The sequence below is a fragment of the Diprion similis genome, chromosome 6 (genome assembly GCF_021155765.1).
Source record: "Diprion similis isolate iyDipSimi1 chromosome 6, iyDipSimi1.1, whole genome shotgun sequence".
Taxonomy (NCBI): domain Eukaryota; kingdom Metazoa; phylum Arthropoda; class Insecta; order Hymenoptera; family Diprionidae; genus Diprion; species Diprion similis.
The window spans coordinates 12562199-12583320 of record NC_060110.1 but is presented as its reverse complement, the minus strand read 5'-3'; the positions used below and the strand labels follow the sequence as shown (position 1 = coordinate 12583320).

Below are 21122 nucleotides of genomic sequence, written 5' to 3'. Positions count from 1 at the left end.
GTGTTAACTGCCTGCCGGCTGTGTTGTTATCTCAACTTTGCCAAGCAGCCAGCGATCCAGCCAACAATGGCTCTATCTCGCACTACTTCCACCCTCCCGCACCCCCAACCTCCAGCCCCCTTCCTACGCCCCTCAACTCTGGCCATTAGTTACCGATCGCAGTGAACTACTCGTAATGCGTGTTCCCGAAGCACGAGTCGAGACTCATGTTCTCCACCGAGGGGGGTGAGGGGTGGGAAACGTCGTCGGCTGGACAACGGGGAAAAAGATTGTCCCACAAGTGGTAGCGCCGTGGGTCCGGATACCCGGCTTATTCTGACGGAAAATCTACCGCTCAACTTTTACTCTCGGGCTTCTAACGTCGGGGTTTCAGGGGGGAGGGGGTGGGCCGCATCCCTTCTCGAGAGTGGACGAAGTAGACGCATGTTTGTATAGGTGCTCATATATTAGGGACGTGAATGGCCACTGGTCATTCCATTCAAAGACGCGATGCCATTTTCGGACCCGTCGTGTATTTATATTAAAAGCCTCGACGAACCAGAGGACGCCTAGTAGGCTCGCTCGAAGTACCGGGGAAATAGCTCTTGGAAATCTTTTGTGGAGATGCTCGTGTCATCGGCGAAAAATATTCAATCACTGCTACACTCTTGTGGTACATGTAACAAACGTGTGGAAATATCCACGGAATTGGGGTACGGAATTCCCAGTCGTAAGGTAAGTGTACCAGTTATTGACCTTTTTTGGTTGTATCTGTTTGATACTTAGTTGTAAAATTACCGAGATCATCGAGAAATTCAAAATTTGTGCTGTAAATTTATCATTTTGGAAAATAAAAGGGTCAATAACTGGTCACTTACCTTGTAGTGTCGGGTTAAGCAATTCGCGGAACTATTTCAACACAGATGCATATTTCAGCGATTGATCGTCGTCTCTGACACAGCTACTCACCTGCAACTGCTGACAACAAGTGCTTCGCGCTTCTATATATGTATACCATTTTGGCAATACCCGCTGCTTATATACTTGGCGCAGAACATTGCCTGCAGAGTTACGCTTCGTATCGCGTCGACGAAGGGATTAGAGTACAGCACGATAAGTGCGGTTCAACATAATTCTGCAAAGAACAAGTTTACTTTTTTCCGCTTTCTTTTTTTTAGCTGAGTTGAAATATGATCACCGATACGTCAAAGAACATTTATCTTCAAGCCATTTCCTTATTGCTTCTGTGATTTCTACAACTGTTGGAAGAAATTTGTGTTTTAATTAATTTGAACGGATAAAGTTTCAACATCACAATCGTGGCGTACGTTTTGTAGTTTTTACAGATTTAACGAATGAGGCATTGTGCGAATTTGAGCAAGCATATTTGAACCAGGATATATTTGACAAAAATCAATAAAAATGAACAAAGATGCATCTGAGCTAATTCCTCGCGATTACTAAAATCGCGCATTGAGAATCGGGAGGTCCTGGCGTAGCCACGCGTTGCAGAGGTCGTAGTTCACGACGGCGCGTGACCATCGGATAAATCGGTGTGAATAATCCAGAAAATTCGTATCGCGTAAACGGAGCGTGCCGTCGAGGGAAGGGCACGTAGTTCGACGGCGTCGCGGCGTCGTCGGGAAATAATAGACTGCGGCTAGGGCACGCAAGCTCTTCGTCATCTTCACAGCTGCGCCAAGGAATGAAGGCTATTTCACAAGATTCCCTGCTACACAAAACAACAAACGAATATATATTCATTACGTATAATTAGTCACTGTGGACCTACATCAAGATTCCTCCGTGCATTGGCTGATAGGAATACATACTTTGATTAACGAGTGGCATTATGTCCTCCATAGAGTATAATTATCCTTCTTCAGACTCGAACATTTTCCTCTCATTTCAATTATTCGGTCACTCTTGGTGTTGTGATGAGACTTTTTCATTCTCTGTTGCAGTTTTGCCCAAGTTTGGAAAGCCTTTGGATAATCTGACCGTTTCCGTTGGTCGTGAGGCCACCTTCACCTGCATCGTCGAGGATCTTGGTCTCTACAAGGTACGAGCGAAAGATTTCACATCATTTTTCGTATCCTCTATGAACTGCGAATGGGGATACATAACGATAACAAATTACATCTTTTCCAATTTTCAGCTAATAAAAAATATACTCATCCGCAAGATGCCATTTGTCATACAATGAGAGCGATTTGTTAATAATCAACGTTCAATTGCTAATGATGCTTTTATTATAACTGATTGCACAGAAAAGTTTCAGGTGGAGTTTGAATACTGCTCGTGACTGCTGATTTTTATCCCGCGATAATTTTTTGATTATCTTTGGTAATTGTTCGGTTACCCAGGAAACATCTTCGTAGTCTGCACTAATATTATACCTCAGGTTCTGTCGAGTCATCATTTCTCCTGCTCATTTAGTTTGTTTGTGTTTCTCATCACGCGTGGCTGCATCTTGCAGGAAGTGGTTACTTACTGCGCTGCAAATCGATGCGAAAACAGGATCAAATCCCACTTGTCGCAATTGGAAAGGCTGGAAATAGGATCGAGTGCACTCTGTGTATTTTCACGCTCTTCCATTTTAACGACGGCTTCAAAGTTTCATAAGTAGAGTTCAACTCGCGCCAACAACAAATTTTTATATTTACCTTCTTTCGTTATCTTCCACTTTTTGTTATAACATTTCCTCTGGTCTCACTCCGAGTACTTAATTAAAGCGTATAATATACCCTGGCCACAAAAAATCCGAGTTAGGATTATAAAAGATGCGGCGAAGTTTTCACCGCTAGAAACGTTACAACACGAATGAAGTGAACAGAGTTGGAAATCAATTTGGTTGAGTACATGCGAGAAGGATTTCTTTATCACCCGAGACGAACGAAAAGAGTTTCTAGTAAAAAATAATATCAATAAAGCTGAAAAAAAAATTCGTAACCATGTCCGGTAAAAAATGAAATAATCTTTATTAAACGTTCGTCCTGATAGAAGAACGTATCATGCAAGAGGATATATGAGGCTTCAGAAAACTTTGTTAACGATACTTCGGTAAAGTTACCATTGCAGTACTTATAACACGAGATCTTGACGGGAAACTTTCCATGCGTGTATGAAGTATTTTGCGTTTAGCATATAATCAACCTTATCTTAAGCAGAGGCTAGGATAGGTACTATATATTTTTAATCCCTCGGTCTTTCATCTCGTTTTCCATTCAGTTAAGGGCACGTCGACATGTATAGGGGTATATAGGGTATATAAAGATGTATATATTTTTAAAAGTTTAATTTACCCGACGGACCGAAGCTCTCTGAGCCCGTATCTCCTCTCGCAGGAGTTGGGTTAGTCCTCGCGGGTGAAAATTAGAGGGCGTAGCAATCCCTAATAATTTCTGAGCCAAAGATTTGGCGGGAATCTGCGTGCGTATCCTCGAGGACTCCATTAAGTGGGGATAAAATCCCGTGGGTGTGAGTTCAGCAGTTTGTTAAGCGCCTCTCTCTCTAATAGACGTCGCGGCGGCGACCCTCGTTCCGGTTCTCACCCCATGAATCCCCCTTATCCACCCGCCCATCCTTTAACCGGCGGCGCCCCGACGCCCCCCAGACGTCGCCAAGCGCCACGCTCCGTGGGCCGAATCCAGAGTTATAACCGAAGGTGGTGTTGGCGCCGGATTGTTTTATAGCCCGATATTTAATGGCATAGATGCAACATTATATCGCCGCGAGGGAGCGACGCGACCGACCAACTCGGAAATGAAAATCCCGCCGCGTAGTGATTTACAAAAATTCTGCCGCGGTATTGAATCACAGGAACGGAAGGTATCCGCTGTATTCGCATACGCTCCCCTTGGCCACAAAACGTCTTGCCAACACGCTGGTCTGGTACAAGCTGTCATGAATTCGATTTACCGACCCTTGAATTTTCATCACATGAAAGAGAAACATTTCGAAGAAGAGTATCGACAAATTTTTTTCATTCCGACACACACTTTTATTGAAACTTCGTTTACGAATGTTACATGTGTTTTATAAATTGAAAAAAATTGAAAAAAGAGGTTGCGCAAGTGTCTTTGAACATAAATTGTATACTTCGGACTGTAACATAAGTGTGTGTCGATGAAGTTCTAAAATTTAAACGTTACTCTCGTTCTCTGATCGAAAAACCGTCTCATTAAATACGTACTCAACGACAAGCTTACCATTATTTTTTTTCTCTTCTGTCACTAACTCCCGCGACGCCTGACGTATATATAAGCGTTTGGAGATTGAAAAAGGAGGAGAGCGTGGCGGTACTTAATATTTAAATGGGTTTGTTAATATTTAAACGTGTCTTGGATGAGAATCTTGTCGGGTAACTTGTGTCCCAAAGAACTCACTTTACCTTACTTTAACTCCGTGGGAAATTCCGTAATTTTATTAAAAACTCGAAATTACTTTTACCGCGGAAACGACGGGATAATTTTCTTCGTCGCCTTGAAATATTTTTACGACCATAAGCCTAATTGGAGGAGTTCGTTTCAAATTTTCACGGTGAAAATCGAAGTACGAGTAAACAGACCCCACCGCAAATCCCCTTCCATTATCAATTTTCACCAAAACGTTGGAAATCCGTTCTTTCATTTCAACTGATTCAAAAGCGTAATTGTACCGTTGAAGACCTCTCCGCCCTAAACCGGGCTCGATTTAACATCATGTCAATAACATCGCATCGTTGCGCGTGTAGTTTGTTGCCCTGGGCAGTGGATGTAATGAACATAACATCCAGGAGTGAAGTGCTTAGAAATTTTGCCCTTATCACGAGCGTTCAGACACGAAAGTCGATACGCTGTATATAACTATATACCTCGTTCGAATGCACACACCACATTGTGATTCCCTCCACACAAGGGCCTCAGGGCTGTACAATGTAGCATGAGGCATCAAAATCCATTATTTTATCGCTACGTCAAGCATTGGCTTACCAGCAGCGCCTAGCTTTTGCAGAGAGAGAGAGAGAGAGAGAATGAGAGAGAGAATATTTAACTTGTCTGAAATGGCAGCTCACTCTATTTATACACATACCTATGTATCGTACACCTATATCATCTTGACTTCGTTAATATTTGATTTTACGGATATGATTCGTTACTCTGGTACCTGAAGGGTATAACGAGACCGATGTTTAGCGAAAAGCCATCAATTTAACGCGAAAACCATAATTTCCTGTTTCAAGTTCAATAACAATCGACAAATATACGCTTTATGCACGGTATTTATTCATACCGCTTCCCTTTATGCGTAATTATCTCATAGCCGTTATTGGTAGGTAATACCGCTGATTTTCCTGTAGAAAATTTTATTTCCCATATAATAAAAGTATTAGGTATATACCTGCCGGTGAAATTTCACGACAGCTCACCATTTCTAGCATCACCTGCAGTCGTCTGTAACTTAGCTCGCGAAAAACCGTCGTCAAGTCTTTCTGGTACCATTTAATCAATACGACCAACTGCCTCGCCGTTTTATAAAAAATCGTAGTTTATTTAAAACTCAGAGAAAATATCCGGAAATGAGATGCGGAACAGTTTAGAAAAATCTTATCTCAAAGTCGACAATCAAATGAAAAAGAGTTTTAAAAACCAAATGGTTTACGGTATATGGATAAATGAAATTGGCTGACCCTTAGGCGAGAATTTTTTTTTTCTGACACTGCATCACCCAGATAGCTAAGAAAACAACTGAACGCAGACTTTGGCTGACGATTCAGTCGTTAAGCACCACCAACATGGCGGAAGCATCTGCAGCTGCACTTCCGAGGGTGCCACAGCATTGCTGATCGATACTGCAGATCTGAATTCCCGTTCCCCTTCAGCTGCGAAAGTTGGTTACGATAGTTCGACTGCATGCGTTATTGGATTTATCGGGACTGATTACGCAGCAGTTGAGCATGCTCGAGTAATCCAGACTAAACACAACAGCTGCATTAACCACGGTTCATATCCAATCACCAAACTCCTGACTTCCGGCACATAACGTGGCGCCATGCATCCCTTGCACAACTTCTGTATTCAGATCGTCGCAATGCCAAATACCGATTTCAGACAGCGTTAACTAGAAACTCGGAGAATCGTGACCAACTTGAATCCATTCGGGATATCCAAAGGTCCCAGATGTACCACGCAGTATGGGCGCGACTACGTCTACGTGTGTCGAGGGTGAAATTGAAGTCTGACAAAACTGAATGGATTACGAATAGCCGCGGGGATTCCTGTGGGTTCATCTCGGTTCCTGTGGTTTCTCAACTGGACCGGAGTAAGCGGCACAGTGCGGCAGCGTGGGGAACAAATTATCAACTAATTCTCACACTGAGGGTGCAAATTTGTAGTATGTTTCTTCCACACGGCGCGTCACACACACACTTTCTCTCTCTCTATCTATCTCCCCATTTCCATCTCACTCTCCCTACCTCTTCATCTCTATCTCTCTGTTCGCTTTGCTCTCCGCGACTCGTGCTGCTCTACCCGCGCTGATATGATTAACGAGATAACACTAATTGCTTGAATTTGCGAGTTGGAGTGATGCTCATCTTTCTCCAAATTAGCTGCGACAAATTTTGAAATAATCTTCGTGCTTGATTTAATGCATGCCTGCCAAATCAGTTGAGATTGAATTATCAGGTTGACTATACAGATTAACGAGCTTACGTATTTTCGTATCACCTCTTTGAATTGTTCTTGCTTTTTCATTTCTTCTGAAAATGTGGCATATATTCAACAGAATCATGTTAACTTCATTCTTCACCTTCGTCTTACCCAGACTTTACGCCCTGGCACAGATATTATAGTTGAACGTCAATATTTTTACCTGTATAGTTCGCACGCTACCTGCATTAGCCAGTGCCAGATAGGATCTTGATTTTTCGTGTTCTTCCGCCCAATGTGTACCACAGCTGATATCGGTATCGCATCGAATGGTGTGAAGAATGGGTAACGAATCAGAGGTCAAATAATCAGACCGTGTAGAGTATTTTTTACATTTTATTTTTCACTGTTTTAGATGTTTGATAATTTTTTCCCCCCTTTTTTTAGTGCCGAACGCGTATATTCCTGCCGAATTCCGTTAGACTTTCGTGCAGCCTTGATATTTAGTTATACAGTAGAGGGCCTTTTTCCATCTACAATTTGGTTTACCCTTGAATCTCTGGCTTATATTTTCGCATTATTCAATTAATTTATGTAAAAGTCTGTCGGAACGGATGCTCACACGTCATGTAATCCGTCATCAATTGAAATTACGAAAATTTGTGCCTTGGTGTTGTAAACCAATAGAATACGCTATCAAGTGTATGAAATTCGAGTTGACACTTTGCACTTTTTCCTATTTATGCCATTTTTTCACTTTGAACTTGTCTTATTTCAGGCCTGCAGGTGCCATTAGAATAAAACCTTTGTATTATTAAGTGGAAAGAATCGCACTTTAGTCGATGAAAGACTTTTCTGAGTGATCAAATATAGTAAGTATTAGACTTTATACAGACAAGAAAAGAAGGTTCGGTAATCGATGTGACGAAAGAACTCAAGTGTGGCTAATGGCATTGATCAATAACTGCAGTTGAGTGACCAAGGACGGTGTATGGGGTGGGTAACAAAAGCTATACGGAGTGAGAATGATATTGTTGGAAAATGAATTCTGTACCCAATATGATTTTAATCAGTTGTAAGAGAAAGATACTCGAAAGTTGACGTAATTTGACAGTAATGTCTTTCTCATTTTTCAGTTTTGTATTTCAATAAAAGAAACGGTATAATCTTTTCGGTTTTATGGCGTCACACTTTGACCTCAAATTTTCCTATCAATCTGTGCGGTGGTATGAGAAATTTTTTCGATTAATCTTAATGACTCGTGAGGCGGTGAAGAGTGAGGGAGGCTTTAAACTTCACTAAATAATTCGATCCGTATAATCACCCAGGCGTAGATTAGTCTCAACCCTTAGGCTTTATTTAACCCGTGATATCCGCGCCTTAGCACTGTTTAGCTAAATGGGATGTTCTCACGTCAGCGCTTTCGCCGCTGGTGGAAAACTATTCGTAGAAGTTTCATTTCGTATATAATCGCGTGAATACTGGGGACCCGGGTGGGTGATAGGTATAGTATATAAAAAGACACACTCACGCCCGGCCGCGATGACGAGATTTTTCACGATGTTTCGCTGGTCTCGAATAGACGCTGGTTGATATTGATAGCGCGATATTTAGTTGAAGGAGCGCAAAGCAAATGCAATTTTTCCTCTGCTCACGCGAAACGAGCACTGGCACAAGGTGGGAAAACGAAGTGTTGCGGGAGGGCGGACGGAACGGAGAAGGAAGGAAGGAGCTTGCATGGGAGGGTGAGAAATGAAAGATTGATGGGGCGAGAATTGTTGGGAAATGAGGGTAAGAGAAACGGGATAAGAAATGGTGGTCTGCCGCTCCGGGCTACGTTTGAACCTCGAACTCCGGGTGTAACAGGAAAGTGGAAGGTGGAAGATGGAAGATGGAAGGTGGAAGGTGGAAGGTGGAAGGTGGAAGGGCAAAAATGACCGGCGAGGGTGGATCGCCTGACGGTCAGCTGGACTCGCTAGGCCAAGATCACGTGGACCACTTTGGTCGGATCTCGACTCCTGAAGGTATTTCCGCCGTATCGATGGGTCCAATAACCCAAACCGGTATCCGGTGACCCAGCGATTCCAGCCAGACGATCGCATCGCATCGTGCCGCTGACTGCCACCCATTGCCTACGAACTCGTCTGCAATTGAAGCCGATTATCCTCAGGGGTTGACGTGGGGCGATACAGAGTTACAACCCTAACCTCAAACCCCGTTTGGCCGAAGGTTCCTATCTTCTCTGAGTGGAGCTAGTGTACCGCTGGCTAGTTATCACGGTGAATAAATCTTGGCCCTCTTTACTGAAAGCGGGACATTTCTTTATGCCACGTTTATCGTACTGCTCACTCAGTGCACTCAAACCTTAGCCATGCAACTACCGATATATGTATAATGTATATACGCCAGGGCTATGCAGGAATTTTAGTGCAGTTGTGGAGGGTTAAAGTTCGCGGGATATTCGACCCCATGCACGCTGATCAATGCAGCTAGTTATAGAAACTTTTGTTCCACGTTTACCGAGCTATTCTAATGGCTGAATGAAGTCAACTGTAGACTGAATTAGACCGTCTAGTCAATCGCTCTATTCAAATAATTCGGGATGCGCGATCACTTGAAACTTCGCTCAAAGTATCAAACTCCCAAATCCGATCGGCGTGGCGTTTCCTCCCTCGAATCGAATCTGCCGACTCTACCTTTGTTAACTTCACGTATAATCGTTGAGTGCAAAGTGATCTAAGAATCATATTTGATTTTGAATGGCAATGTTTAATGGTAGGATTATCCGCTCAGCTCTTCGTCAATTGTTTTACCAGCATTGGTGCTTCAATTATTGTAAATAAAAGCTTAGATGTACATTTTTGCGAGCATACAACCTCTGAGACCGTTGATGGTAAAGCAGTTTCTTCGGGCTCCCACGAAACAAGTTTCTTCATCGTTTGGAATCGGATCAGAGCTTTGAGAAGCTCAACGACCCACCAGAGTTGAGCTGAGCCGCTTTATTTGTATTTTTGAACCTCAAACTCTTGAAGTACGTTCACCCAGAACGATGTAAAGAAGATAAGTCTAATCCGAGCACCACTTCCACGTGCTTTAAACAAAAAAACCGCTCTACGGTATTGAGCAGCATAATTTAACTAAGCACACAAAGGATATCATCGGTCAAGCCTGTCAGCGATTTTAGAATCATTTAATTAATTATGAAAAATCGTCAAGCTCGAGTTACATTTTGAGTCAGAAATAAAAATCCCGACCGCATGCGACAACGAACGTTCAGACCAATCATTTCTCACTTAAGCCATCAAAACCGTTATACATAACGTCACAAAGGTTGTGTTGCCTCGGTATAATATTTCAGTTTTGCTCGATGAAATTGCTGTCAAGCGTCGCTGGTGTGTGTCACACGCGTTAAATTGCCTCGATAGAAACGAACAGCTTCGCTGGACTTTGATGGGGATTCACATCAACGTTCACAGGTAATCATACTAAAGGCCCAAAACATCGGTTAAGCGACAAGTATTGATGATGGCGACGCTACGGAAATGTTTCAACACAGGCTGTGGATTGAACAAAAATAAAACAGGAAACAAAAAATCAATCATTCGCGAATTGCTATTGCGATTCGCGTTTCTGTATTCTTCTTACTGTCATGATTGTCAGTCGTTACACGTGACAGCACCGTAAGACTGACAACCCAAGTGTAACGCACGGAGGGAACGAAGATGGGTAATAAGACACGCGACATTTTCGTAAGCATCACTTTTCACTTATGTCACTACAGTGACATTTGATACGAAATGGCAAGGAGCCGTGAAATGTCACTGCAGAAATTCTCGACGACGTTGACTCATCCGAGGGTCCTTAATCATCGAATTGTACGTGGCACATCCTCTCGTGCGTTTGTATCTTAACAAATTTTGATTCCTTCTCAATTTTTTGTTTCCCTAACTTTGGGCGAATCAAATCGTGATGTCTTTCGTCCTACAAGATTTTATTTGACTTTGAAATCTCGAGTTTTCCTGAGAAAGGTGTTATCAGTACGTCACAAGTAAACATATATATTTAGCGCTATAATATAAGTATCACCTAAATTTTTCGAAGACAGGAAGATTTCATTTGTATCTTGATACATACCTACATCTGAAGCCACAAACAGAAGTTCCCCGGCTAAGGCTTGTCGCTGTAGGTCATAAAAGTGACAACGAGGGAAAAAAAGATTATTTAGGAAGTTTCATCATCGTTCATTTGACGCCTGCGGCGGCGGGATTTGGAGTTCAGTGCGTGAGAACAGAAGCAGTGAAATCAAGGCTCGGTAAAGAGTGTCGACAGGCAGGTGACAGGCATCCTGAACGCGGTATTTCCCAGTTGCAGCTCATATTTCCAGCAGTTCTTCTGGAAAAATGGTCAACGCAGAGAGAGAGAGAGGGAAAGAAGAACTTGTATATGCTTGTAGTATCACTTGAAAGCTCATAATCAACATTGGTTCAACATATGACACTCGCTTCCTACTCGGCTCTTTGCAAATCCCGACACTCCATCAATTCTTACCGGTGTATATAAGAGGGAGCTGAAAAGATCAGCTGACTATAACCGCGACTAGCTGACTGACTGGGGGATTAGGGTTTGAGAATCGTCGCCAGGAGGCAAGTACCCGCGAATCAGAGAGTCGGATTAATCTTCCCGCTTGACCGTCGAGGTAAGACTGATGGATGAAATATGAAGCCCGGAATAAGACACGCAGTGGGTATTTGCACACTGCGGATGAAGATGAGAATCTGAGCCGAGTTCCTGCCGTCCCGAGTATGAGAGAAGACACGCTCCGCGGAGACTGGGGATGGATATACACTCTGCCAACCAGCTCGCGCTTCCTGGCATCCTTCCCGTTGGCCCATCATTTTTCATATTTCAAGCTCACGAATATCCGTCGACGCTTGACGTCTCCGTCGAGACGTCGACAATATGCCGCGTTGATTGAATCGAGTCGAACGTCAACGCTGTCGCTCTTGTACGCCGCAAACGTCACGCTTTCCTTCTCTGTCTCTCTCTCTCCTTCTCCCCCCTCTCGATGTCTATCTCTTTTTTTTCTGTCAGTCTCGCTTCTTGCTTCTCACTTATACTCCCTTTCCATATTCTCTTTCCTCTATTTTCTTCAACTCCCGTTTTGACGCGAATCATGGATTTTAACTCGGACGAAACGGCTGACAGCGAAAGGATGGGGGAGCGAGAGAAAAGGGAAGGAGGAAGCGGAGCCTCGGCTGAGCGGCCATTTTTAACGAAATTTACCTTACCAATTTGTTCGCTTCCTCAAAGTTGTGCTAATCAATTTACCGGATTTGGCGTCTACTCGATTTTAATAATTGCTCTTTCTCTCTCTCTCTCTCTCTCTCCATCCTTCTCTTGGAATACATCCTTTTCTCTCGTAATTATTGGCGGAACTCCGCCGTAATCTCGACCCTCGTCTTTTAATTCGCAATTGTTTACATTGCAAATATTTTAAAGAAATTGAATACAAGAAGGGTGAAAATTCGAGGGTAAAGGGAATATTCAATGTCGCAGAAAAAGGGGTAAAAATACTGAACTGCCGATCTAAATTTCAAATGATAAACGTTAGTAACCTTATTTGCAACGCCGTGAAAGCTTCGAAACGATGGTTTTTGACAATATTTCCTTTTACCAAAGATGAAAGCGACTTTGCGTCTCTCTTTAACACTGCATTTATATAATCCCGGCACCTGATTAGCCTAATACGCGTGGGGTGGACAGATTTGAATTATAAACGAATTGCCCTGTGATTTTCTTCCGAATCGTAACGACTGTAGTACTTGAACTTGGTTAATCGAATGGTACATCAGTTCTACGTCACGAGGTACTCTTATCGCGTGACAGAATTGAATTAAGAAATTGGACGAGCAATCAGACGAGAGAATGGGTGACGTTATAATTTCCATTGCGAAAGTTTGCATCCGTCGCGCAAAGCCTTGATAGCACCTAATTCCAAGGCATTTCCCAGCTTCCATTTGGGCTAACGAGAATAAACCGACCCCGCGTAAATTCAACGAACCTTTTTGGAAGACGCAGCCAATCTGAAACTTTTCCAGGGTGAAATAAAAATAACATCGGACATTCGCCGGTCTCGCCAATGTAATCTGTTATTAATTAATGCTCCACGCCTCGTGCTGCATCCCAGTTTGCTGGTTTATTGACGACGGGCAGACACATCGCAGCACCGCAAAATGTTGTTCTTTCACACACGGTGTCAAGGGAACCTCGTGCCGGGGTGTAATTCTAAAGTCTTGGAAAGTCAGTGGCTGGAAGAAAACAGGGCATAATTCCACGAGGTGCACTCGAATAATGAGGCAACTTCATTTCTACGCCCCATAGAACACCGCGGAGAGATTCGCAATATGTACACATTGAAAAATACAGGCTAAGCCAAGGTAGGTCAGGTTGCGTTGCGTTGGGTTCGTTTAGGGCAAGTTTGCCACGGACTGAATAATTACTCGCGCGCAATTGAGTGTGCCACAAAGAGGCGCCATCTCCCACTTCATGGATCCCGGACGGCGAGCGCCTTGTTACGCTGACACCCCTCTTCTTTCGCACACAATTAAGGCCCTCGTTTCTTAAACTCTACCTCAGACTCATTACACAAAAAACACCGCTCACCTCAGGTTTTCGAAAATGCTCTTTGAGCATAAAATGCACAGCGGTGTTAGTAGGTCGGGGTTTTTTCCGCTCAATTTACTCCCTCGCCTATATATATCTGTTTCTCGCTAATTGCTATTGCTCCGGTATTCCAATTTTTCACCCGTATCGAACTACGGTTATAACCAAGACTGCTGACGTGCTTCTGGTTTGACGGTATCTATATCGAAGACCCGCATACCTCCTGCATGCTAATCTTTATCGATTTCCGACTCATACCTAACGCTTGGCTGGCGCTGGTAACGCAGGCAACTGACATAATTACAGGACTGACTTGATCTCTCGAGAACTAGTTAGTTCAAACTTTGGGAAAATGCAGATGAAGATAGCGATTCTATTTCCAACAGAGATCGAATATATCTTGAGATAATCTCAAGTGGAGAGATCAAACTCGAGCTTAAATCAATTCATCCATTCACAAGTACTATATATACTATAGCTAGTCTTTATACTATACGATGACTATAAGGTTGTTTAACCATTCGAGTGACTTTTGGATCTGAATAGGTGTAATCATTTCATTGATCATTGGCCATTGATTGTACCCTAAAGAACCGGTGTTCTTCATCTTCATTCAACGAATTCATCTAGAGAATTTCTTCCAGACGTACATATTTATATTTACTAGTAAACAATTGACATGATTGAATTCAGATTTTCATTCAGCATGCTTGAAAAGCTATCGTGCGAAGCACTGCCGTGCTTGAATTTATGCGCAAAGTTTTGCCGAACTTTTGACGGGCAAGAGATGGGGAGCTCGACCCGGGCATAAAGTATCCCGGAACAAAACGTCCTGACGCGACGGTCCGATATCGTGGTGAAAGATAACTGTCACTTGATCCTTTGCAAGCCCTTTCTACAGCTCTCGGGGTTGACCAGCTGTCCCGAAAGATCGGATGCGATATGAAAACCGAGGTTTTATGCAGTCCCTACCGTCGGAAGATATCCCGACGTTTCGGGACCTTCGTCGGTTAGGAAAACGTTTTCCGAGCCGAGCTGATCCCGTGTGAAAACGCCGCTTGGTCACGACGTGAGCTTCGCGAGCGGATTCGATTCTTCTTCTAAGTAAGTGTAGATACGTAAGGTGTTTCGCCCTCGAGACTTTGGTTCGTCGTCGTGGCTTACTTGCGTATTTTCAATCGGTAATACGGTTGGAGGGTCGAGAGTTTTTTATACCGTTGTGCATCGCTTCGACGGGCCCCAAGTGAACAGACCTTTCATCTTTGTCCATGGGGACGAAACAGAAAGAGTCAAAAGTCACGCTAACGGAATTTTAGCTTTAAGCAAATCAGGGCTGCCACACTCGGCAGGATTTTAAACCCGAGAGTCTTGTGATCATTGTTTAATACATGCCGGATGCTCAGTATGGGATATTTTATAAGTATACGGTGAATTGTTCCAGCTTTAAGTAGGGTAGAAGGGTAGAAGATCTGTACTTGAATTTAAGCTACACTCATCGGCTTCCTAGAATTTGAATTGCGAGTTCTGTTTCCAGGCATTTATTCGACCTCTTCGGAGAGTTGATGCAAAATGATTATTATCTGTACAATGAATTTCATCAGCATTTTAATTCTTGCCAACCAATGCACTGAAATCGTTATACTACGTCTTAGACTCAGAGCAGAAGAAGCTTCTCGAGCTTTTATTTCCTTGTAAATTAAAGACAAGAAAAACGGAAAGACTTCAGTCGAAGACGACGCCAATAACGCCTGAGCCAAGTTTCAGGGGAAGTGATGAACGTAACATCCGGGAAACAAGCCCGCGGCGTCATGCTCCGATAATTAGCCTGAATTTCAGACCGGAGAAGCAACCTGGCACAAAGAATTCTAATTCCTCATTTATTTATTAATTTTTCCATTCAGTGCGACAGCAGAGCCATTTGCTATATGCAAACCCTCCAGGCACCTTGGATTGATTAGACTAAGATGCCTGTAGCAGTTAATCAACAAGGTGGCTGCATTTCCTGTTCATGCAATTATACGGCGGTTGCACAAAGAGATTGAGTCGAATAAAATCTGCGCGATGGTTTTAGGTGGCGTGGCTCCGAGTCGACACGCAGACCATTCTAACGATAGCCAGTCACGTGATCACAAAGAATCACCGGATCGCAGTGACGCATAGCGGGCATCGCACGTGGTCCCTGCACATACGTGACACGCGAGAAACGGACCGTGGTTGGTACATGTGCCAGGTCAACACCGACCCGATGTCCAGCAACACGGGCTTCCTGGATGTCGTCGGTGAGTACTAGAATCAAAAGGTACGCCAAGACTTGAGGGGGTGCCATAGTCGATTTCGACGCTGACGTACCTGTACACATCCAAATATCGAAGTCCACGTCTCGCAAATGGGAATGAGGGCTCAACAGACCCATTCTATACACAATTCTGAGAAAAATCATTCCAACACATTTTTATTTGATGCAGAAGTACTTAATGGAATGGAAAAATTCATGCCATTTCTTTAGGTACTTCTGCGTCAAACGAAAATGTGTTGGAATGTTTTTGTTTAGAAGTGTGTATAGAATGCGGCTGTCGAGCTCTTTTTAACGTTTGAGATACGGGGGCATCGATGTTTGGAGATGCATACGTCAACGTCGAAATCGACCCCTTAGCAATTAGCATTATTTGAATTCTCTGGATACTTGAAAGTATTCAAAGTCAGACTTGTCTGATCGCCTGTGCGATTTTACGCCACCAATTCAGCTCAAGCTTCGTCATACTTTATAGGTGTAATAGTTAGACAATAAACCGTAAATGATTAATTGACACGGTGCCTTAGAGGCATGAAAAATTGAGGTCGAGGACAATAATTATCAATAATAAATATTATAACACGTTGGCGAGGTGGGTATGAGAGCATATTACTAAAATACGAGGATACTACGTGTGAAAAGGTCCAGAGCTGTAACAGTACTAACAATAAGTGGCTCCGAAGCTACACATGAATTCGCGAGCAAATGTCAAGAAATAAACCGTGGGCTTAAAAACTCACTGTGACTACCAGGGAAGATAGTGAGATACGAGCACCCTGCAGTGAAGGTGAAAAAGGCTGGGAGTGACGCCTCGTTTTTTATACATACTCACGAAAAATATCCTCTGCGTCGACAGGATGAAGAACAAGGATTAAGTGAAGTATATTTAAAAATGCATGTATGATTATCGTCGCTGTACTCGGTAGGAATCCCTTGCTGTGAAATTTGAATCAGTTCTTGAATAAAGTATCAGTTCCGAAGAGCACTCATATTTTCTCTGATATCTCAAATGGGCTCTTCGAGGGACAGCCGTCGTGCTTTATTTTGGACACGTGATGTGTGCTTAACTGTCAACACGTAACATGTGAAAGGCAACAGAGTGGGAAGAATTACTGTAGCTTTCGGATTTGCAATCGAATTGTCATTCAAGACGTTCGGAATCAATACAATTATCTTCGCTTTTTTTATAGGTTGGAACTATTTAGGTTTATAAAGCTAAATAAATATATTCAGGTTATTTAACATTATAATCTAGATCACTAACATTATTTACGTGTAATATACGATGCAAAGAAATCACAGATTTTAGTTGGGCCTGATTTTCAAACACTCTAACATTTTTTTAATTCATCTTCCATCCACTCGTGCGATAACTCAGTATACACGTTTTACTCAATAGATTTTTAAAACGGAAATTATTGTGGTTCGAATTGGCGGTTCATCCAAAGCGTAATTTTTTTTTCTTTTATGTAAGAAGGGGTGATATTGAATGTACGCTATACTCATACAGAGTATCCGAAACAATCGTTGAAGTTGTTTCAGGCTCTCACTTCGGTTATTGCTTCAAATTGATACAATTTCCAGCTATTCTATGCTCTAGTGTAATATCGCAAATTCGGACCAACGCCGATTTGAAAAACTAGAAAGAAGTCTTCGTCTAATAACGTCAATTCAGAAACCACTCCAATCCATCTGTCTTGCAGCCTCGGTATTTCATTAGAGAACAAGAAAGTGTGAATCACAAAATTTTATGATCGAATGAATTCAATGCATAATTCATTACATGATTCGTCCGGTGAATTCGATAAAATATATAAAAAAATTACATAACAAATTACAAGATTAGATAAAAACTCATGAAGTGTTGACTATACGATTTTTGATATAGTGTATCTAATGATTCGTACTTTCGTAATTTATTAGGTGATTTTTCATATATTTGATTGAATTTACTAGACAAATTAGGTAATAATTTACACGCTGAATAATTCATTCGTAACATTTCATGATTCAACACGTGAACATTTTCAGTAGGATAGTGAGAAAGTACAGCACGGAAAAAGAGGGCTTTTCTTTTCTCAAAACGATCACGATTTTTAACGTATTCTTCCCAGCACGCATTTGCATACCGATCGAATACGCCGTTACAACCCCCGGGTCCCATTAGGCTCGGTTCATTTACGTATATCTCCCTATTTTTTGCATCTCGGATCGCGAACGTTCTCTCTGACCCGTACAACCGCATCAACACGGTCGATTGGTGAGATGTGATGGAGGTGGTGGGAGACCAGGAGCAAAATAAGGGTGCGGAGCATATGTACACGGGGGAAAGAAATTTTTGAGTTTGCCAAATTTATTGTTAATTTCATTCGAGAACCCAAATCACTGTTCTGATTATTTTGTTGGATTGAACAGTATTTTTTTTCCGAACGAAACGAAAACATGTCTTTTCTCATCTTTGCTCTGAGTGTAGACTGTTGGTTTATAATTATAGTACACTTACACGTGCACGTGCGAAACGAATAATGCACCTGCTGTTAGAGAGAATTGTAATAATTTATAAATTTTTACGAACATCGTGGATAGTAGAATCCAAAATTGGATGCCAGGTAGTTCTTTGTTATATCATTTCGTTGTAATTTTTCTCTCTTTTCGTTGCGAAAAAATATTTTGCAACTACTATATACCTGTATAATAATGTACCGATTCTTAAGAATTTTGAATTTTCGAAAATCTGTTAAAGGCATTAACATGAACACAGAATATTAATTTCAAATCGAAAAAGCGCAAATGTATTCGAGCCATTAAATTAGATCGAGAAGATCTGATTTCTGAACAAATTAGACTGAATTCGAAGAATGCATTCAACATCGTCGCTTGTAGCTGCAGGCTCACACTGGAGCTTGCTGTACGAGTGTGTAAACAGGGGTGGCAGGTGTGCCAAGTACGGCAGGGGGTCGAAAAGGGATTGGAACAGGTTGGTCCTGCAGCGTCCACCGAAACACACACACCCTTATCACCCACCCCAATGCCACACACACACACACACACCCACACAAACAAATTACAACGCTGCTCAAACAAGCTGCGGGCCCCGTCGCCGATTTGTGGTAATTCGATGCAAATGTATGTAAAATATACTATTCGCGGTACGTGATTGCACTCTTGGAGAGCTATTAAACACCTTCCTGGCGACGTGCCCCCGGCGCTAATAACCCGAGCGGCGAAGGGCGAAGGTGAGGCGACGGCGAAGGCGAAGGCGAAAGCGAAGGCGAAGGCGGGGGCGTAGACCCATCTGCCGCCCTCTGGGAAGTAACTGTATAAACGTAGTTTAGCCATACGGCAACCCCTCGTTAAATTCCTCTTTATCACAACCGAGGAAGTTGCAACCTCTGGTTAGAACAGCCGCCTGGTCAGCCGGGTCGGGTTGGGTTTCTAAATGGAAGTGCTAAAATAAGAGATCTCTTTGCTTTCCAGATACCATCGCAATTCCGCCTGCGAGGTTATATTAGAATCCCGGGCGTGTTGCAGGAGGCGTTACGAACAACAACCCATACGTACCCACACGGTATAAATAAAGCGAAATATTGCGCTGTCAAAAATCGACGAATAACTGCAGCGGCTCCGCCGGATTTTCGAGCGGATAGCTTCTGGATTAATTAAGCGGTGCTGCTACGTGCGATAGGAACGAATATTCGACTCGTGGAGCTTCTGCGGCTGGTTGCAGGGCTGCCTGTAATTTTCAGCTGTGCAACGTTCATAAATCCAACCTTTTCTCGTCGCTCGTTACTTGTTTCATAAACGTTTTTACCATCCTGTGTTCCTTTTTTTTTTCTTTTTTTTTTTTCTTTTTGTTCTTGCAATTATCCACCCCGACAAATACGTGGATATGGGGTGGAACATTGCAGTCCCGCTTCACCGGTGCTTGACAAAAAACCGAATTTATTTTCCAGTCCACACTTTCCGTCATATCTTCGCCGTTCAACGAATACGGTAATAATGATAATTCGCGTAAAGCTGTGGCTCAAACGACGACGTTTACGTGTAAAAAGCTCGTTTACAATCGGAAACGGAAACGGTTTTGCTACACGTGTCAGTTATGCAAACAAGCTCGAAAACCACGGAGACGTTGAAATGAAATGGCATTACGGTAATTATACAAATTAGAATGCAAATATTTTCACACAGCAATTTGGTTATATATCAAGGAGAGTGAGACCAAATATTCATAGTCCACAAGTAGACTCAACATACGCGAGACGCGGTATTTCAATATATTTCCGACGCAAGAAATTGTAGTACTGAAAATTAGATTGTAGAAGCCGAATTTGATTTTTGACTTTGTTCCTTACTCCAGACCTTGGATTTTTTTCCCACACTCTTACAGCATCCTTATACACTTCATCCTCTTCTTATCATCACCTCTCTGCCCCGGTTTCTTGACTGCATTAGCAGAATACTCTCTCTGCGAGTAAACTGCAACTAGTCAGCCTCTTGCATTCTACTGTCCATGTACTTACTTTCAAGGCATCTTCCATTCAGTCAACATCCAAGTTCACATCTCTTCCCTTTTTCCTTCGCCACATTTTCTTATTTTACTCTCCATATTTTTGAAAATAAATCAATTATAATCTCAAACATTTAACCTTTTAATACAAATTCCTCTCATTTCCTCTCATCCTTCGTTCGTGTCGACGGGTTACGAACTCAAAATAGGCCGTAATAACATCATGGCTCGGTGTGAATACGGTTATCGATAGCCACTCGTCGTGATCTCAATCATCGCAACAACTCCGCAACAACTTTTTCATTGAAATAAAAAAAAAAAAAAAAAAACCAGAATAAATACTGTTAAAAACTAATATCTATATAGAGAGTGGAAACTGTTATCTAGTCGTCTGCACGGCCGATAAGCTTGGCATTGGTGCCAAAGGGTAGATTTTACTTGCCCTACGTGGTATCAGGACGTAGTTAATCACCAATAGTGCGTGACAGAATGATTAGATATATATGCTATCGATGGCGTGCGTCAATTGTTACGGTAGTCACGTGAGAAAAAACGCACCCGGTGACGGGAGATCGCTCGCTTTTACTAAATTAACAGTCCCTGAGGGAGCGTGCAGCAGAAGCCGTTCGACGACAATTCAGCCGATCAGTATTCTCTTGAGACGGATTCGATTCTCACTTATATTTTGCAACTGAGTAGTAATATTTTTAACATAACTAGGTACCTTTTCGATTCAATCGTTCTCCTACATTGAGATACATTTCTGCCATAGTTACTCGAAAGTTCTGGTAAGATGGATGTCATTTTACAATAAAGGTATAAATATTGTTGAAATTACAAGAAAATTTGGTACACGTAACTATTTAGTGTGACTGCATTTCCGTTGACAGGTGAATAGTTGGTCAAAGCTGCTAGAATTATTTTGATTTTGTACCCAGAACTACAATGCGTTTTGCACTTATGGTAGAAGATGAAATTAGTTAAGGACACGTATGGCAATCACGACTACGAAGCATTCTGTCCATGTATTGAAGAAACTCTTCCACAC

General features: G+C 42.4%; 1 protein-coding gene across 2 annotated transcripts in view; it reads left to right on the top strand.

Annotated features, from left to right (window-relative positions):
* Positions 1–21122, top strand: part of LOC124407075 (neurotrimin-like) — a 45606-nt gene that overhangs the window by 14254 nt on the left and 10230 nt on the right. For both annotated transcript variants that reach the window (XM_046882894.1, XM_046882893.1), the window contains exons 2-3: positions 1944–2041; positions 15346–15553. In XM_046882894.1, the coding sequence (XP_046738850.1) occupies positions 1944–2041; positions 15346–15553 (306 nt within the window). The remainder of the gene's footprint in view (positions 1–1943; positions 2042–15345; positions 15554–21122) is intronic.